This window comes from Nilaparvata lugens, chromosome 8 (genome assembly GCF_014356525.2).
Source record: "Nilaparvata lugens isolate BPH chromosome 8, ASM1435652v1, whole genome shotgun sequence".
In the NCBI taxonomy this organism is placed as follows: domain Eukaryota; kingdom Metazoa; phylum Arthropoda; class Insecta; order Hemiptera; family Delphacidae; genus Nilaparvata; species Nilaparvata lugens.
In genome coordinates this window covers 14,281,560-14,302,492 of record NC_052511.1, presented here as the reverse complement: position 1 = coordinate 14,302,492, position 20,933 = coordinate 14,281,560, and the positions used below count along the sequence as shown (strand labels likewise).

At 31.1% G+C, this 20,933-nt stretch overlaps 3 protein-coding genes across 5 annotated transcripts in view; 2 read left to right on the top strand and 1 right to left on the bottom strand.

Moving 5' to 3' along the window:
• LOC111062511 (protein yellow) overlaps window positions 1-17,364 on the top strand; it is a 76,921-nt gene extending 59,557 nt beyond the window's left edge. For both annotated transcript variants that reach the window (XM_039434015.1, XM_039434016.1), the window contains exons 3-6: window positions 9,748-9,963; window positions 11,280-11,516; window positions 14,327-14,631; window positions 15,145-17,364. In XM_039434015.1, the coding sequence (XP_039289949.1) occupies window positions 9,748-9,963; window positions 11,280-11,516; window positions 14,327-14,631; window positions 15,145-15,358 (972 nt within the window). In that variant the 3' untranslated portion in view covers window positions 15,359-17,364. The remainder of the gene's footprint in view (window positions 1-9,747; window positions 9,964-11,279; window positions 11,517-14,326; window positions 14,632-15,144) is intronic.
• On the top strand, window positions 12,629-13,669 carry LOC111062512. The gene has a single exon (XM_022350200.2). It carries the CDS (start codon window positions 13,053-13,055, stop codon window positions 13,575-13,577), a length of 525 nt encoding a protein of 174 aa, XP_022205892.2. The 5' UTR covers window positions 12,629-13,052; the 3' UTR covers window positions 13,578-13,669.
• A 761-nt stretch (window positions 17,365-18,125) lies between the features above and the next one.
• The window catches only part of LOC111061337, a 29,977-nt gene continuing 27,169 nt past the window's right edge, over window positions 18,126-20,933 (bottom strand). For both annotated transcript variants that reach the window (XM_039434022.1, XM_039434021.1), the window contains exon 6: window positions 18,126-19,115. In XM_039434022.1, the coding sequence (XP_039289956.1) occupies window positions 19,030-19,115 (86 nt within the window). In that variant the 3' untranslated portion in view covers window positions 18,126-19,029. The remainder of the gene's footprint in view (window positions 19,116-20,933) is intronic.

Below are 20,933 nucleotides of genomic sequence, written 5' to 3'. Positions count from 1 at the left end.
TGTGAAATCAAATCTTTTTTCATGCACCATGAATGAAATTTGAACATTAATTATGAAAAATTTAGAAGGAAAATTGGAATTTGGGCTTCGAGGTGCACGATATTGATATTTTTAGAATCTATGTGCAAAATTTGGAGATCTAAATCATTCCCATTTTTCCGGTATGAAATCCACAAGTTGACATGTTTTGATTCAAACAAACGAAAAAACACAACCCTACTCTCTCTTACTATATTGATTTTTAAAATTGACAACAAAATACAGTAGGATAAACTGAAAAATCTAGTGATAGCACAAACAGGATTATGTTGAGTGATTTATTTGTAAAACTTTTGTTGTGAACCAGCATGAAACCTATTTGTGAATTTATCATGATTAAGAGTAGATAACCAATATCACAATAATGATGGCTCATTTTTTCTAAACAGATGTTTTTGAGATAATTTCTTTGATGCAGCTGTTTCACATTCACCATATAGTACTATTATTATTATTATTATACAGAGTTTGTGAAAATAAAAATATTTATAAATTATCAAAACAATACTATTATTATATTAATAACAATAATAATAATAATAATAATAATAATATAATAATAATAATAATAATAATATAATAATAATAATATAATAATAATAATATAATAATAATAATATAATAATAATAATATAATAATAATAATAATATAATAATAATAATATAATAATAATAATAATAATATAATAATAATAATATAATAATAATAATAATAATATAATAATAATAATAATAATAATATAATAATAATAATATAATAATAATAATATAATAATAATAATAATAATATAATAATAATAATAATAATAATAATATAATAATAATAATAATAATAATATAATAATAATAATAATATAATAATAATAATATAATAATAATAATATAATAATAATAATATAATAATAATAATAATAATATAATAATAATAATATAATAATAATAATAATATAATAATAATAATAATAATATAATAATAATAATAATAATAATAATAATAATATAATAATAATAATATAATAATAATAATAATATAATAATAATAATATAATAATAATAATAATATAATAATAATAATAATAATATAATAATAATAATATAATAATAATAATAATAATAATAATAATATAATAATAATAATATAATAATAATAATAATATAATAATAATAATAATAATAATATAATACGCCAATCGTCATTATGTTATTCCCCTAAATTATTCTCCTTTGAGAATGAGGCTTACAGTTCAATGAGCAAGGAAAGTTGTGTGAGTGTACCACACCAGATTTTTAACATTCGAAAAGGATCCCCAATCATACCTATCTTCTTTTTTAATAGAAATGTTTAGCTGCTTCCATACAAAAACTGGAAGCATGACAAATAATTGAAAACTTGACAAACTGAAAACTTGATGTAATCAAATCTTGAAGAATCGAAAATAAGTCTATAACCATCCTCGGTTATGCAAGAATCTATATGCAAAATTTCAAGTTAATCAGTCCAGTAGTTTAGACGTGATGATGCGTCAAACATAATTTTCCTATACTTTACATGTGTATACGTTTGTAATACAGCTCTTTTTACTTTCCTTGCCCTATTACCATAGGTAAGGAAAGTATTGATCCCAAAAAAAATTAAGGTACTCTAATTTCAAGTTTTCTATACGTTTCAAGGTCCCCTGAGTCCAAAAACATGATTTTTGGGTGTTGGTCTGTGTGGTGTGTGGTGTGTGTGTGTGGTGTGTGTGTGGTGTGTGTGTGTGTGTGTGTGTGGTGTGTGTGTGGTTGTGTGTGTGTGTGTGTGTGTGTGTGTGGTGTGTGTGTGTGGGGTGTGTGTGTGTGTGTGTGTGTGTGGTGTGTGTGTGTGTGTGGTTGTGTGTGTGTGTGTGTGTGTGGTTGTGTGTGTGTGTGTGGTGTGTGTGTGTGGTGTGTGTGTGTGTGTTGTGTGTGTGTGTGTGTTGTGTGTGTGTGTGTATGTCTGTGAACACGATAACTCCATTCCTAATCAACCGATTGACTTGAAATTTTGATCTTAAGTTCCTTATACCATAAGGATCCGACAATAAGAAATTCAATAGAATTCAATTCAAGATGGCGGAAAAAATGACGGATAATACTAAAAAACCATGTTTTCACGTTTTTCTCGAAAACGGCACTAACGATTTTCTTCAAATTTATATCATGGATAGCTATTTATAAGCCCTATCAACTGACATGAGTCTCATTTCTGGGAAAATTCCAGGAGCTCCGTAATATTCTTGAGAAAAATGGCGGATAATCACTAAAAAACCATGTTTTTCACGGTTTTCTCGAAAACGGTTCTAACGATTTTCTTCAAATTTATACCATGGATAGCTATTCATAAGCCCTATCAGCTGACATGAGTCTTATTTCTGGGAAAATTCCAGGAGCTCCGTAATATTTTTGAGAAAAATGGCGGATAATGACTAAAAAACCATGTTTTTCACGGTTTTCTCGAAAACGGCTCTAACGATTTTCTTCAAATTTATACCATGAATAGCAGCTATTTATAAGCCCTATCAACTGACATGAGTCTCATTTCTGAGAAAATTGCAGGAGCTCCGTAATATTTTTGAGAAAAATGGCGGATAATTACTAAAAACCCATGTTTTTCACAATTTTCTCAAAAATAACTTGACCGATTTTTTTCAAATTCATACCCTGTATAGTCATCTATCAGCTCTATCAACTGGCATGAGTCTTCTTTCTGGGAAACTATGGGGGGCCCACCCCATCCTAGAGAAATGGACTTTGTAACCTCCTTCTCGTGCATGAGGTAGGTAGGTAGAGCAGTGTTTTAAAAGAACACATAACTTAGTCAAGATATTTCATCTGTAGAACAGGTGTTTTGACAACTTTTAAAAAATCATCGAATTTCAGAATTTATACAAAGGAAAAAGTACTTTGAAAACAATTATATATACACACAGTAGTCTGATCGTAGTTTCAAATATGTTGCCGCCAATCGTCATTATGTTATTCCCCTAAATTATTCTCCTTTGAGAATGAGGCTTACAGTTCAATGAGCAAGGAAAGTTGTGTGAGTGTACCACACCAGATTTTTAACATTCGAAAAGGATCCCCAATCATACCTATCTTCTTTTTTAATAGAAATGTTTATGATATGAAAAAGCAATTTGTAATATAATAACTATAGATAATAATTATATTGTTATGCATCTACATAAATTGGCGGAGCTTTGGACATATCAATGTCCATTCTTCGGAAAGAATATTAAAAATATCCTCCCCACTAACTCTCTACCAAAACGTTAATTTCATTATTCAAACTAAGGATTTATTTATTAATGGAAATATTGTGAAAGTTTTAATCATATGAATATTTAAGAGAAAAAAAACAGAAAATTGATAAAGTAAAATAATTATATAGGTAGATAAGATCAAATAATTGATTAATAAAATGAAGTAGGCTGAAAGTAGATCAGGGTAATCAACTTTCAGTAATATACAGCAGTATGCAGTGGATAATTGAAATAACATGAGTTTATATAATATATATATATATATATATATATATATATATATATACAATTCGTTCTATAACAGGTTTAAAGGTTTGTTTTTGTGGGATGGGTGGGGGATGGTTGTCATGTGATCGTTCTAGGGCCGGACAGTTTCAGTCATTTGTTCCAAAAGATGTTTTTTTAAAGTCAGGATGAAGCTCGCTCGGCTCTCGATGGACCTGATAGAAACAGGAAGTGCATTCCATGCACGACAGGCACTAACTAAGAAGGATTTTGTGAAAATAGTAGTTCGATGATTGGGTATCCTTAAAGTACTTTCTCCGGTTCTAGTATGTGAAGCATCTATCCTCCTACCTTCGGAGACAAATTTGAAATCATCTTTAAAATAGTTCGGATTACCGTATTTCAAGATATCTCTAACAAGCTTGACTATTCGAAGAAGCCTTTGATTGGGAAGCTTCAATGTTGAACTAGCAATGTGGGCTGGGGTGATATGATCATGGCGTTGGAGAGAGTAGACGAAACATAGACAATAATTTTGGCAACGCTGTAGTTTATCATTCAGAGTGACTTGCATATCGTTAAGAACAGAATTACAATACATTAAATGTGGGAAGATGAGAGATTGAACCAATAATAATTTAATGTTTCTAGGGAGAATATCGTGCATTTTCTTCAATGCATGCATGGCTGAGAATACCTTTTTACAAGTTTTGTTCACTTGTTCTGACCAGTCAAGAGTATTATTCATAATAATGCCTAAATTTTTAACTGAGCTACAGTAAGGAATGTCATTACCATCTACACTAATTTTGTGAATCGATTCAAGGTCAATATTGTTTATAAGACAGAATATCCAATTATAATGGGTTGTGTTTTTGATGGGATTAAGCTTAAGGCCATTTTTCCTTGTCCATTCCACTATCGAATTGATATCCTGATTCATTATTCTAACTGTTTCATTAATTTTTGTTATGGGACAGCTTAAATAGATTTGAAGGTCGTCTGCATAAGTATGGAAACTGGAGAATTTGATAATGGAAGAAAGGTCATTCTCGTGCATGAGGTAGGTAGGTAGAGCAGTCTATAAAAAGAACATATTATAGTCGAGATATTTCATATGTAGAATAGCTGTTTTGACGACTTTAAAAAAAATCATCGGATTTCACAATTTACACAAAGGAAACAGTACTCTGAAAACAATTATATATACACATATACAGAAGTCTGATCGTAGTTTCAAATACAAACAAGGAAAGTTGTGTGAGTGTACCACACCAGATTTTTATTATAGTTGTAAAGACCTAGATCTTTGCCCATTCATATGTGGTGTGGTATTTTTGATATTTATAAGAGCGGTTGCTAAAATCCCTATTTTGCAAATAAATTCGCAAAAAGTCAAGGCCGTCCGGCTCGCAAATATGCTGGGTTCAGACCGCAGCTCTAGCTCAGTGGTAGACGCATGAATTTTCCAAATATAATTAATCACCACAAGGTTCAATGATTGGTGATTAATAATTCTTACCGCTGCTTCCGTGAAGTTCTGGAAGAATACCAATAAGGAAATCAAAAAGATAGTAGGTGACTGATTACCAGTAATCATGTATCCAATCGAGAATAATGAAGACCAACTATGGTTTTTTCTAGTTGATTTTTAAAACGCTTGTCATGAATACAGGTATTCACCAATTTATCCTTCTGAAATTCCTTAGAACTTACAACGCCAGTTCTTGAAGTTCTCTGGATCCTTATATGATATAACTGTAACCTTATTAATATAATTATCAATATGATTTTTCTGGCGGACTAGTATGACTATCATCAAAGGATGATAAGTAATGAATGCTTTTAATAAGATCAATATTAATTGATTCACTAATTTTATGTGCTGCAGAATATTTTTTCTTGGTACCAAGACAGCTCAAACTGTATATCACGAGATGAATTAGGATATAATAAAAAACTTCTATGATTTTGTATGCTGACATAAAACATGAAATATATTCCCATAAAATAATATATATAAAATATTCTTATATCTATAATTTTCTTCAAATAAATTCTATTCCATAATTTGAACAATTATCACAAGGCTTAATAGCATTCACCGTTGTGAGCTTTAAAAATTATAAATTTGTATTTAATACTGATACATGGACTTCAAGTCAATTCAGAATTCTACAATTTAAAACCTGTTCGGTCTGTAGATTTAACATGACATACTTTAATCAATGAGCAAATAATAATTAATAAAATTAACAATTCAATGAACTCAGGATTTTATGAGTCCGTGCCGTGCATGGAAATAAGCTTCCTACATAAATCAAATAAATTCATAAAACATTCTTATAGACTATATGATAGCACTCAACACATTGCGAATTTTTTAAACTTGAATTAATTTATATAGTGCTTTGATCAATTCCCCAATTCACTATTAAAAGCCGGCTAATGAGCTCATTAGAACTAACACTCACGGTAATGATGTTCTTGAAGGTCTTGTAGAGTGAATTAATTATTTCCAATAATTAATTATGCAGGTCCTTTTCATCTCTGCTGGGCTCGTGCGTGGTCCAGATTTCTTATAAATTTCTCTCAGTATTAAAAATATATTTATGGGAACAGATTACAATTAAGAACTCTTTAGCAACACTGAATTCACAGACAATCAAACATTAATTACAAATATTTTACATTTAAAAAAGGGATTGGCTTGATGATTTTAAAATTTAATAGGAAGAAAGAACCCTTATTTCCATGTGCGTCCTCACAGATCGGGATCACAAGCCAAAGAGAAATGATTTTCAGAAAAATTTCATCTATTCCTTGAACGATTTGTAAGCTTCCTTCTGATTGGCTTTCTAATTTAGTAAGACTCAATGCAATTGGTTACTTCAGATTTAGGGTTTCTCCAACTTTGTTATAGAAAGATAAATAAAAAGTTTCTATATAAATAAATGGAGTGATTGTCTTAGATTATTCCAATAAATGAATCTCGATATACGATACTATAAAGCAGTGTACATTTAATTTTTTATATGAGCTTTGTGTACTCTTGGTTTTCATACTTTTTTAGATTGCAATAAATACTCATGCATCAATATAATAGTTGTCCTTATCTATTTACATAAACCATCCCTAGTGTATATAATATATATTTTGTGAGTAAAACTTATAATTCAATTTATACTGGTTGATCGAGCAATCAGCTGATTTGTTAGGTATCGATTTAAAGAACTGTCGATTTATCCTAGATCAATTGATTCTTTTAAAACAAAAACAAAGAATTCTAACCTCAAATGTACATGCAAACTTTTATTTTTTATGATCTGCCAATAATAAATAAGCCGCTTTATAATTTTTAATTCTGCCAATGAATTCTCATCATTGTTGAATTACAACTTTGCTTGGTTCTCTTATCGCTTTAGATAATATGATTACTCTTTATCACTAATAACATTCGATTTACTTGAGTGGTACTTTGACTAGGCTATCTTTCCTTTCTATTTTATAATTCTATTAAAGCTCAATAGTTCATTTCAAAAATATTTTGTGATGCTAAAATACCACGTGACATAGTATAGAAGATGATAGATGGATGGATGATCATTGTTATTTTACTAAAAAAAACAAGTTAAATAGTTTCCCTTTCAGAGGGAGTTTTGACAACCCACAAAACTCATTTTTCATTTGAAGTTATATCGAAAAGGTGCATAGGATTGCTCAGTTTGCCAAAATTCCCCTCATTCCAATATTCAAATTTTCGAATTTCTTTATGTAAATATCAACACCTTTATTCAAAGGCATATTAACTGCATGCGTTTCATATTACCGATACAGCATTGATGAAACTGTAGACTTTATTCAGCACTTTGTCTCAAAAAACTGTTCTAGTTGAAAAATTCATAATTAATCCATGCCACGTCTGTGGGTAGATGACACAAGTTGTTAAGTCACATTTTTGACCATATTGAGTTATGCATATGGTTGTGTTCAGAGAAATTAGATCTATAAGATGGTATAACTAAATATGCTGTATATCTGTAAATAGCTGAGATATAGGCCTTGCTCAAGCCTGATAGAGCATTTTCTTCTAATCCCTAAGTTGACAAAAAATATTGATAAGTACATATATCTCAACACTCTTCTACCGGTTTGTATTATAGTCCAATTATCAAAAGATGGCAAAATTTGATAAGTTTATGTACTGGTAGGCTATTATAAAATCTGGAAATCAAAAACCTATATTGAGAACTACATACCGTAACCCATACAACTTTGCAAACAGTTCAAGTTTGGTTAACTTGATCAATACTTGTAAATAATATCAATTAATTGTTAAAAAATATATTCAAATTTCTAAATAATCGATTTTTAAGATATTCCCTATACTGTTACATTGTGATTTGAAACATTTGGCAGATGGCAAAACATGATATTATATCTGACATCACTTGCAAAAATTCTCAATATTTAATTTAAATAAATGTTTTATTCCTTGATATTTTATATTTAAAAAGTCAAAGATCAGGTGATTATATTAGTGGAAAATGGGTAAGAAAAAATATGATAGATAATTTTTGCAGCTATGCCAAACTTTCAAATTGCTCTCCTGAAAAGTTTACAAATCATGACTTATCAGCTTGTGTCATCTACCCACAGACGTGTCGGCCTATACCACAGTATACATACAGTATGGAAACTTGGCTAGTCCCTGACGCCAAAATCCGCCATCTTGTTAGGAAGCGCCGCATTGTCATAGTATTGATGGTAGGTTCGGATCACTTTAATGATCCGGATCAATTGATCTCGTTCACTGCCACGAGCCAATCAGAATACCAGGATTGAAACTTTCCAAGGTCACGTGAGGTGTTTAGTATTGGCGTCATGTAAAAAGCATTGGTTAGATAGGCGTTTGACTACAAGTTTCCTTTCTGTATATATTCTGTGCCTATACATTGCATCAGGAAAACGAGGTTTCAAAACTATGTTTTTTCTGAACAAATGTTTTTAGATAATTTCTTTGATGCAGCTGTTTCACATTCACCATAATATATTATTATTACTAGCAGGTAACCCGTGCTCAAGGGTCTTTCTTAAAACTTGACGTAATGAAATCTAGAAGAATTCAAAATAGGCCTATGTACAGTGAGTCAGTCACTCTATCAGGGCTCGAATAATTTTGAAATTTCAATTAAATAAAAATGGGAGAATATTATTTCTTTATGTAACAACACCTTCAATGAATTTGAAAGACATATTAACTGCATGCGTTTTCATATTGCCGATACAGCATTGATGAAACTGTAGACGTTTATTTAGCACTTTGTCTCAAAAATTGTTCTAGCTGAAAAATGAATAATTCATGCCACGTGTAGGCCTAAACATTGCATCAGGAAAACGAAGTTTCAAAACTATGTTTTCAGGTAGAAAGCAATATAGAAACATATGTTCCTTTTTTAATTTCGACCATATGATTTGGTGATTTTTTAATGAAATCGAATGTAGGCCTACCATTAATGAAATTTAAACATTAATTCTGAAAAATCTAGAAGGAAAATTTAAATTTGGGCTTCCAGGTGCACGAGATTGATATTTTTAGAATCTATGTGCAGAATTTGGAGATCTAAATCATTCTCGTTTTTCCGGTATGCAATCCACAAGTTGACATGTTTTGATTCAAACAAACGAACAAACACAACCCTACTCTCTCTTATTATATCGATTTTTAAAATTGACAACAAAATACAGTAGGATAAACTGAAAAACCTAGTAGATAGCACAAACAGGATTATGTTGAGTGATATCTCAAAGAGTTATTTATTTGTAAAAATATTGTTGCGAACCAGCATGAAACCTATTTGCGAATTTATCATGATTAAGAGAAGATTACCAATATCTCAATAATTGTTGTATTTTAATTGTTTTGGGTCGATTGAATGAAAACTAGAATCTAGTCATTGGTTTTAGATAATGTACCTAGAATACAAATAAGTTCTAGATATGTAAGATCATACAGCTGACTCGAATCCTAGCATGTGTTTGAAAATTACTTTGAACTAGCAATAATTTGTATTAGCTGTATTCAATTGACCTGACAAGGTTTTCCATAAGTTAAGCCTACTCATCTACTACCAAAATAAGTATTCTTTCGATTTTCTTTATTCTGTATCAGATATTTTTATGATATTGTTTTGTATTGCAGGCATACCCCAGCTGGGACTGGCACGTGGATGCAGCCTCGGGGCGCGCCCGGGAAGAGGGCTACAACTGCACCGGCATCATGTCTGTGTTCAGAGTGCGCGCAGACCGCTGCAACAGGCTCTGGGTTTTGGACAGTGGAGTGCTCGACAGTCTGTCTGACTTCTACGTCGCCTGTCCACCAAAACTGCTTATCTTTGACATGCGCACTGATGAACTGGTAAATACATTAATTTCATGCATCTCTGCAAGATTACTTTTCAAGAAGTTTTGTTTGTTTAATTTGCACATTAAACATTTCCCGTGACACAATCCAGTTCAATAAGAACTCATGAAAAATCTTCGACATGCGCATTGATGAGCTGGTAAATACATTTCATGTATCTCTGGAAGATTACTTTTCAAGAGATTCTGTTTGTTTCATTTTGTAAATTGAACATTTTTTGAGACACAATCCTAGAACTCATCAATTTAAAAATGTAGGTATTTATAAATCTTCGACATGCTCATTGATCAACTGGTAAACACATTATTCCATGTAGGTATCACTGCAAAATGACATATCAAGAAATTATATTTTTTTACATTATTTGTTGATTGGACCTATAAACCGATATTGTTAGCACGATGTCCTTTTCATCACATTGTGAACTGAAACTGGAACTAGGCTACTAAGTTGTACAGTTTTTATACAAATAGTGAAATTATATAATATATGAGATGATACATGATAAACTTTTGAGGTTTCACGACATGTTGACAACTGTTTGATGCACCTAAGTTGTTCACAAGATGTTGAAAGCTGTTTACTGCACCTAATTTGTTCACTTGCTGAGTAGGCTAGCTGTAGTTGAAGAGGTGATCAAAATTTGGGATTCAAAATTAGTTTCTCAATTCCCAGGGATTGCACTGCTAGCCGATATTAATATAATGTGGAATGGAATCTTTCTGAAATTGACTGAACTCTGAATTCTTGTTTGTCTCAAAATCAACTACAGCTATTTCAACTTGTTATTCTTTTTTTAATGAATCTTAACGCGCTCATGTATATGATCTGTCAACTGTGCCATAATGTTTCGAAACGAATTTCTTCCTTGGAGAATACTAAAAGTATCATCAGCTATTCATAATGATACATTCTTAATTAATAATTTCAAATGAATATATTATCAATAAAACTCATACTCAGTCAATACATTTTTGCAAGTTTTAATTGTCTCCACTTTTGGGTCTGTGTTAGGGTACGGTAACTAGTACGGTACCGGTACCGTACCTAGCTTCTTATACATTCAGTGTAATAATAGAAACATTGGGTATAATAAGGCAAGGCAGAACATCCAAACGGATCTCTCTGCCGACAAAAGCCATATGAACTAATAAATAAAATAGTGTAATAATATATCCAGTCTATTTGTTTTTGACAAAAAAATTAAATTCGGATCAACCTAATAATATACTATAATTTATATAATATATACTCATTTTTGTGACATTGAATTCGGACTCACCCAACTAACAATTTGTGCTAATTTGCAGATCAGAAGCATCACATTCCCGCAGGAGGTGCTGCGTAGGAACTCGCTGCTGACCAACTTCGTGTTGGACGACCAGAACGACGACGGGGCTGGTGGCTACGGGGGGTGCGACAATGTGTTCGTATACATGGCCGACACGACCAACCCGGCCGTGGTCGTCTACGACTCACGACGCGACTCCGCTTGGCGGCTCAGCCATCCGCTCATGTTCCCCGACCCTGATCACGGCACTTACTCGGTTAGTATCGCACTGCCGCTCTATCCACTAATTTTGTTGTTAAGGCCCGGTTTCAATAAAACACATAATTAATCTTAAGGTCAGTGGTCCAATACATAGTTAATACCGTAAGTGTCCTGAAAACTTAGTACTGTATCTCAAATTTACAAAACAGTTTATATCGCATCATTGTGAGGAATAACATTTCGGTACTTTCTCGGTCAGTATATTCAAGCAACATGATACTTCTGATCAAATAATAATAACTATGAGAGGAATGTCCTAAACTGTCAGTATGACAGCTTGAATTCACTATATATCTCATAATAAAGAATTTTTGTGGAGAACGATATTTTTTTCAGTGAAGGGGAAAGAAAACCCTTTTCAAAATTGGAATACTTTGTATTGGGTTTTCTGTTCATAAAATTGATAAACGTATTTCTGTTCAAGAAAAAAGAAAACTCGATTTCTATTAATTTTAATAGAGCATTTTTTCTCCTATTTGCACAGTTTAATGTTGAATACTTTGCATTTATAAGTTACATCTATCAAACTATTGTTATAATTGGAATATATAATTATTTATTGAAGAAGAAAAATATATGTCTTCGAATATTGAAGGAGAAAACAGTGAACACTCTCCCCAGTTCTTATTTTGTATAAAACTGGTCCAGTTTAAAGTAAATGTTTCAAATACTTTTATCAAATCAGCTTCATCCTCATAACTCTGATAAATTTATAAATCTATCCTCAGTTCTCATTTATAGGAATAGATAGCATTTGAATATATTTTTAAATCGATTCAAATGAATATATTCCACCGTTGATACTGCAAATAAATAGAATAATAATTTATGCTCTTTTGTTTTAGGTATTATATTTTTATTCGCAACTCAATACATATTATTTTCAGATCGATCACTGCCAACTATATATTTCAACTTTATCTTCATTATATTGATGAATCATAACTTATTTTCTTGGAAAATTTTATTTTCGTTAATTGCCGTATTTTGAAATTTCTAAAATAAATAGCCTACAGTTGATAAGAACTACTGTCACTTATAAAATTTTATATTTTCTATTAAATTCTCCTGTCAATCTATTTTTCTTGATATACCTTAGTACTTGAGTTTACAAAACTATTTTTCCACTTCTTATTCCTAGCATGTGATTCAAGTAATGTTTGTCATGACAACAGCTATTGATAATTATTTTGAATATTTCAAACTCCAAACACAACTTCACAACATTCACTACAGTACACATTACACTTACCACACTACACACACACAAAATACAATTTATTCCTGTAAAACTCACACATTAGATAACTACTGGAACACCCAAGGTTTCTAATAAGTTAATGGAAATTGAGTTTTAATCAGAATAAGTTCAGAGAAAAAAGCAAAAATAAGATTGGGTGGATTTCAAGTGTAAAGTGATCTCCACAAGGAAAGAAGGGAAGAGGAGAATTTTATAATAACTGAAAGGAAATCAGATTGTGAGAAGAATTTAAAGTTTTAGAAGAAAAAAGTTTTGTAAGTTTTTGTCAAGATGCTTTGCAGTCCAACAATTATAGAACCAAACCCAAACAGGCTGTTGATGGAAAACTATGAATTCAACAGACAGCTGGTGAATGCATTGATTGAACTGATTCCATCGCAAAACCGTTTCCTGATCCAAAAATGGATGACCAGATTCAAGGAGATGTGCCACTCATCCGAGCAGATCCTGCACAGAAGTCAATACCTCTGGTTCCTAGTGCTTGTTCTGCAAAAGCAAACCATTCTGCCTCCGTTCGATCGTCCGCCTCCAATTGGCCAACTGAAGCCTCTCCATGAGATCCTGCCTATGGAGGTTTATGATGAGATTATCAGTTGTGCAGTGGACAAAGCAGCTTCTACCAAGTCCTGGTTGGACGATCTTATGGAGGATCGCGACAGGAAAGAGAAGAGTAAACCTGCGAAAATGCAGGGTTTGTATCCGTGTAACTTTTTTCGTGAAATGCCTCGACCCAGAGAAGGAGCCATCTGCTATGGAGGAGTGTTTAGTGACTTCGCAACCACCCCCGACATGTAACCTTGTAATAGCTGTCGTGTTCCAGACACATATTGATAATCCAATGTAGAATGTTCAAGAAGAAATAAACCACATTTTTACAAAACCAAAAAGTTGTGCATGTTTCTGTTCTTATAGTCTTAGCTCCAGCTAAATTTTAGGCATAGTAAAAGTCTGGTAAAGTTTTAATCATGATTGAATTCCACGAGAACCAATCAGGCAGGATTTTTCTAAGACTACTTCTCTGCTTAACTCTTCTGATATTTAATTGAGATTGAAAGTTAAGATTATAATATTGTGCAACCGGGTATTTGATTTTATTTTTATATTTCTCAAAACTGGAATATGAATATATTTTCCATTGTGATTGGTAAAATTCTATTTTAAGTGAGTAATCTATCTTTTCATATTAATTGATCTAATGTGAATAGCATTATTCAATTTGAAATATTTTTTTTGAGAAGTGCTTGGATAGAAATACGTAAATACTCTATAGATAGGCCTACCTGACTACCAGGCCTATTAATAAGTTTTGTATGCAATATAGCTGATTAAAATCACATACTTCATTCTATAATTATATTTATATAATTATATTTTATAATGGATACGAGTGAGGAAACTCAATTTAAATCAAAAGTTATTTGAATAAATCCATTCACTGATTCAAAATTGTTATAATAAAATTATTTTCTTGCTAAATTCTGTAAGCCATTATACAATATTGTATTCGCCCATATTTTTTGTGCAATGAATTATTTTATTTCCAGTTGGGCGGCGAATCTTTCACGCTGATGGACGGCATAATCGGCCTAGCCCTGTCACCGCCCGGCTCTCCCAACCGCCGTCTCTACTTCCAGCCGTTCGCATCCGATCGCCTCTTCTCGCTGCCAACCTCGGCGCTGAAGGCAGGCCCCAACCCGGGTGACGACGCTGACCTCCCGGTCGCCCTGGTCGGCCACAAGAGCTCGCAGGCGGCCGGTCTGGCCGTCGATCCCCGCGACGGGTCGCTGATCTTCGCGCCAATATCTGAGACGGCGCTCGCCGCGTGGACTCCCGGATCCGCCAATCACAGGTGAGTGACGGTAGAGACAAATAATCAATTAAACGGTATTTACTCTATGCTGATAGGATATGATGTACCGCATAATGATGTCTATCAAGTTGGATTAGCTTCTATGTTTGCTATTCTGGATGATAAAAATTATAAAAATATATATAATAAAAATAATATAGTGATCTACTAGGTATCCAAAATTTTTCAAAGAAAAACTTTTTGTCTTTACAAAAAGTATTTGAATTTCAAATTCGGTTTAATGTTTAATGATATTTTTTTCTTCTGCGGATTTATTGCCTAGGAGTCTAATCGAGTCAATGGAATAATATTATCATCTACCATTTTACCATTACCATGCTTCTGAACATATTATTATTTGTATTTCAATCACTACCTGAAGAAAAATTGTGATACATTTATTTTTGATAATGCTTGAACAATATTATCAAAATTTATTTATAAATTCTCTGTAGTTACTTTATTTTATGAACGTATTTTGGTATATAAATTGAAATTGAAATAATTTTTCAGAGTTCTTGCCTACGACCCGGAGAGACTCCAATTCCTGTTGCACATCACATCAGTAGACAGAGACAGTGGCACCATCTGGGCCATCTCAACCAAACTGCAGAAATTTGTCCGACAATCGGTCAACAAGAACGAGTACAACTTGAGAATCATGAGAATTATACAGCCACACGACTACGTGAACAACACTCTGCCTCTGTTCAAGAGGAGGAAGTAGATTCGATTAAAACAAATTCCGTATTAAGTATGTGACCCAAAAGTTCAAATTGTCTGCTGGAGAAACTCACTCTTCTGAATAATAGAAGGACTCTTCCCATAAAAATCGCAGGTTCTCAAATCAATTGCATATAAAAAAACTGAAGAAAATTGGATATGGGAATAGAGTTGTCAATCACGAATAAATAACCATCAAAACTGCAGACAATGTGCACTTTTGGCTCACTTAGTGGTGATTTGAAGCGTGCCATCCCACCTACAGTTGAATTTGAACTTAAAAATTCTCAAAACTTTTTCTATAAGAGGCTACTTTTTTACAAAAGATTTATTATTCACATTTTTTTTTTAATTTGAGAAGGAATACAATAGTGGTGTAGAACAAATCAATATTAGTTCAAGATTCATATTTTGTTGAATGAAACTTTACAAGCATAATATTAGGCTACTTTGTCTGAAATATCTCTTGAATAGCCTAAAGATAATTTAGTCACAGGTAAAGTATTACAAACAAGGATTAAGGATTCTGTTATCTATTGATACGTCCAATCAATCCAGTGGAGCTTAACATGATGTTTCTCTAGTCAAATTACCTTTAAATCACCGTGAGAATAATGGAATAATGATTCGAGAGGATAATCTCCAAGAAATGATTACTAAATTCAAGTTCAAATCAAATGTACTGTGCATGGAACGCTTTGATGTTGAAAAATCAAAATCTAAGAGATGAATAACAAAACACCTAGTTTATTATCATGCATTTATCTTCAAATTAGTGATGAGGGAGTCATATTATATTTATTGGGAGGATGGATAAAACATAGCTGACATGAAAATTGATGCTCTAAATTGAAATTCAGTGACACCCATTTAGAAAAAGTGGAAAACTATCTCTGCAGTATTAGACATGAAGCTTTTCATTTTAGTAGACTTACACTCAATAGTGAAACAGAGGAAAATCGAAATGAAATACATCAAGTTTGTCTACCTCATTTCTTCAAGTGGTATTTCATTTGGAATTCACCTTGGAATTCATCACCTTGCAAAACAGAAATTGTTGTAGAACAATCGGAAGTGATGTGGTGTGATTAATAATTAATTATTCGTTTTTTATTACTATCAATTACAAGGAATGATGTGATGTTTTCCATATTTGAGTGTAAATTCTACAATCTGAAAAAAATAAGAATGCCATCACCTGTAAGTTAAGTAATAATTCTGTAACTAGCCATAACGTGTCATATTAGGAAATGTATATTCTTTAAACAACAGTAGGATTATGAAAAGACAGGGAGGTATAATGCAGTTCGTCCATATAATTTCTCACTAGAGAAATCAATAAATAGAGCAAATATTGGAATACATTTGAATCAGCGAAAAAATTGTTATTTGATGCACAATTTTATATTATTGACGAACGCAATTCACCAGATAATTATTACTGGATTTTTTTATTTATGTATCAAAGCATACAAATTCCTTCAGAAATTCGTTTTGAAAATTGGATTGATATCACTAAATTAATAATAGGTTCTACTCATTATACCAATCAAAATGAATTTATTTATAGCATAATTTTTGCCCAAAAATAGCTCAATATTCCCATTTTTACTAGGTACTCGTTAAGGTATGTAAATATTACATGATTGTATCTATTATTGCAGAGTACAGGAAAGTAAACGCTTCTAATGAACAAAATTCACATAAAATCCTTAGTTGTAAATAGAATGAGAGAATGTTATATGGAGCCCAAGGATTGTGGGTTTGATTGAGGATGTATTGTGTAAATAAGAAAAAATAATAAGGAATGTGTGATAAATTATTGTTTCATGTAAAAATTGAAAATATCATATGAATGTATTTTGTACACGTATGAGAAGCGAATTCAGACTATACATGTGCCTTCTGAACTAGAAGTAAGTGATATTATTATTTGTAGTTGGATAATAATAAATTGTATAAACCAATTTTTGTGTTATAATACTTTTCTAATAAATGCATTTGAAAAAATATGTTCTTCATTGATTTCAATCCTTAATACTGGTCAGGAAATTGAACTCATTAGCAATAAACTTGTTTCCAATTAATTGTGCCTGTTGTCTTCTCAAAGTCATATTATATTGTGATAATGATTTGTGATTGTCAATGAATAAATAAATATTGAATTTCACAAAATGCTATTATTGAATATTCAATATTTCTAGATAGGTCATGTGATATACATCAACCATGATTTGGATATCGTAGAGTGAGCAATATGAAAATTGTATTATATTAAATTGTATTGTATTATTGAATTGATGTGTGAATCCATATTTAATGAGTTTTATAATAAGAATCCATATTTCCTAAGAATATCGATAATGATATCAACTCAATAAATTTCTGCTACGGTATATCACTACTCTCATATATTTATCAATGATTTTAATTTGTTACAGATATTAACCTTTTGGTAAGGGCTACTCTTATTCATCTAAAAATTAAAAATCGAAGTACCCTTTTGAAACTTTTAATTGGACTCTTTTTTAAAAATTAAAACAGGGGACTTTGATTTTTAATTTATAGATTATTCATTGAAGTATGTATACATACAGGCTAGATTAAAGCAAAGAATTATGTCCATCTTAAGTATGTATTACGTTATCCCTGATGATTGATGAATCTATGATTAATGGTAGAAAATTGATTAATAGGGAAATTTTATAAATTCTATGTTAGATATTTAATGTGAATAGGTTATTCAAATAAATCTGAGACTTATAACAATATTATATGAAATTAAATAGGCCAATAAATTTATTCAATTGAAGCAGATTTCTATACAAGAATAAGCTTACATCTGAAAGTGCAGTTCATATAAAAATATCCTCATGAATTTGATGGAATAAGTTTCCAGCAGTTAGTCATACCGTAATAAAGCTTTCATCTAAAAGTGTCATTCGTATAAAATATCTAAATAAATTTCCAGCTAAGTTAGTCATACCGTACTATTTAGTCCCTTTTTGACTTTTAAAAATGAGCTCAATACTAAGTAACTACTATAGCCTACATAGGAAATAATATGTTCAATTTATCCAGATAGTTGAAACTGAATTCAACGGAACCTCTTAAATTTATTTATTGATACACAGTCTTATTAAGAATATTACGAATATTGATTTGGCCTTCTTATCTTATACAATTTCCTTTTCAAAGAATTCATCCTTACATCTAGAGTAATGTCAACTAATCTACCATATTTGTTCTACATGATCATTGAACTCTTGCTTTTAAAATGACCTAATCTAACTTACACTATTTGTATTCTATTCTATAATTAGGGAAATTATAATTTTGTTGATAAGAGTAAACTGTTGGAACTTGTACAACAAATAAGAGTGAAAATATTGTGAGTTGTGTGACAAGATTGTCTTTAGAGCTGGTTTCCCCAAACCAATCACATAAATCATGTTGTACGGTAATGAAAATTCAATTTTAGACTACATTATAAAATTTAATAAAGACAAAGAATAACTACTATAATCGACAAAATACAATATTATTGAAACTCCATTAAGTTTACTGAGTCTTATAAGTACTGGTTCTTATTAACTACCCCAATGTTGAATGCTACTACTGATTCTTATTAACTAGGTACTCCAATGTCCAATGTTGATTGCTTCTTTTCAATAATTAAATCGTATTTGCCAGAAAAGTTGATTCTGATTTCATATTGGTATGATGACTGTTGACAACGAGGATGGAGTAGATAGTGACCACTGTAAAAATTACAAGATTTCAATCATTAATTTAAATTAAATTTATTTGCCAATAATAAAACACATAAAAATTTAATGAACAGAATAATTCAACAAGATGCAACAATTCATCAACTATCATAATCTGAAATTAATTTTTTCACAAGTAATTTTACTTTGAGATTAGTTTGAAAACAGTAAAATAATAGTATTTTTCAAAAATAATTTCCATTATAGATGTTTAGCTCCTCCTGCCCATTATAATTCCTGGTCACCAATAATATACAAAATTCCCCGATTTAATAATATTTTTATGGAAAAGATCTCTGTTCTACATACTACCTTTCCTTTTCAACAAACTACCTGCAAGCATAAGAGACTAATCAAAAACGAATGTAATAAAGAATTCCAACTTGATTTCAATTCAGTAAAATCAAAATGAGAATAGAATTCAGTGATAATAGAACTCTGAAATGAACAATTAATATTGATTATCATTATTTGAATTATTAAATTATTATTCCTAATAGGCCAGCGTTCGATGAACTTTTTTCTTTTTCAATTAGCCTATTCTGCTGGTTTCAAATTATTATACCTGTTGTAAAGTCACTGCTGCCAGCCTGAACGACTAATAATTTAGTAATGATTAATATTGTATAAAATATTTCCTCCTTCATTTCTTCAATTAACTCCTTATTTATCATGCTTATAATAATGTTATTTATTAACTCTATTTATAATTATTATGTTTCTCATGATTTCTCATTATGATTGTAATTATTTTATTTCATTTCTTGTATATTACTCTTGATTCACGATAAATAAGCCAATTTTATTTTATTTATACTTCATTTTAATTTAACGTTGTGAATAATATTTTGTTTTGATATGGCATCTGCTGGAAAACCCACGGCTTTAGCAGGACCCAACAATGTAAAAATATATTTTCAATAAAATTGATTGATTGATTGATTCCAGTCTCGTCTCGTGAAGCAAGAACCAAGGTCTATAAATACAGGTAATGACACTCGTTTTCCTTATGGAGCGGCCATTATGTGGGGTCCTTACGGCAGTACATTTGAAATATTCCAATCTGCTCATAACAAAATCATGCATTATGCTTTTTAAAAACAATATTCTGGTTGACATAATATGTAAATTAAGGTTTTCGATTTTTTATAATGAAACTTCAATAATAAATGGTTCAATAATATTATTCATTTTTTTATTATTAAAAATTTTTCTTATTCTTGTAACTTGTTATGATTCATAAGGCATTGGGACAAAACGCTAACCTCAAAAAGAGTTTGAAGTTCCCAATCTAAAAATTACTAATTCAGTTCCTAGTTGGAATCTAAATATTATTATTCTGTAGGAAGAATTTATTTTACAATATTCAAAGCCAAGCAATATATTCCTTGAACAATATAACAAAATAACACATCATGTTGTTCAATCGATAATGATAACAGCTGATAAATTTCTCAGTTGAACTAGAACCCCATAAAATGGCGATTTTGCAATGCATCACGGGATTGTGTCATACCGGTATTATTTATAGACCTTGGCAAGAGCATGTAGAGGCTTTTGTTGTGGTAAAATAGATTAGGCTACTCCATTGCAGAGTAGTGTGAATTACTTTGAACTGTAAGTATATACCTCGCTTCAATCAATGCTGATAGATTAAACTGAATTTTTCTATGGAGATGGTGTTTGGCTGTCTGTCATAAAACGCAGTATAAGACTAATCAGGAGTCTGCAGCATTGTGCATTGGTATACGGTAATTCAACAGTTTATAGCAATGAGCACTTCCAAATTTTTCAAGATTATTAAGAGGA

Bases quoted from the DNA above. Each gene is read 5' to 3' on its own strand.
- LOC111062512 (XM_022350200.2), top strand. From the start codon at position 13,053: ATGCTTTGCAGTCCAACAATTATAGAACCAAACCCAAACAGGCTGTTG.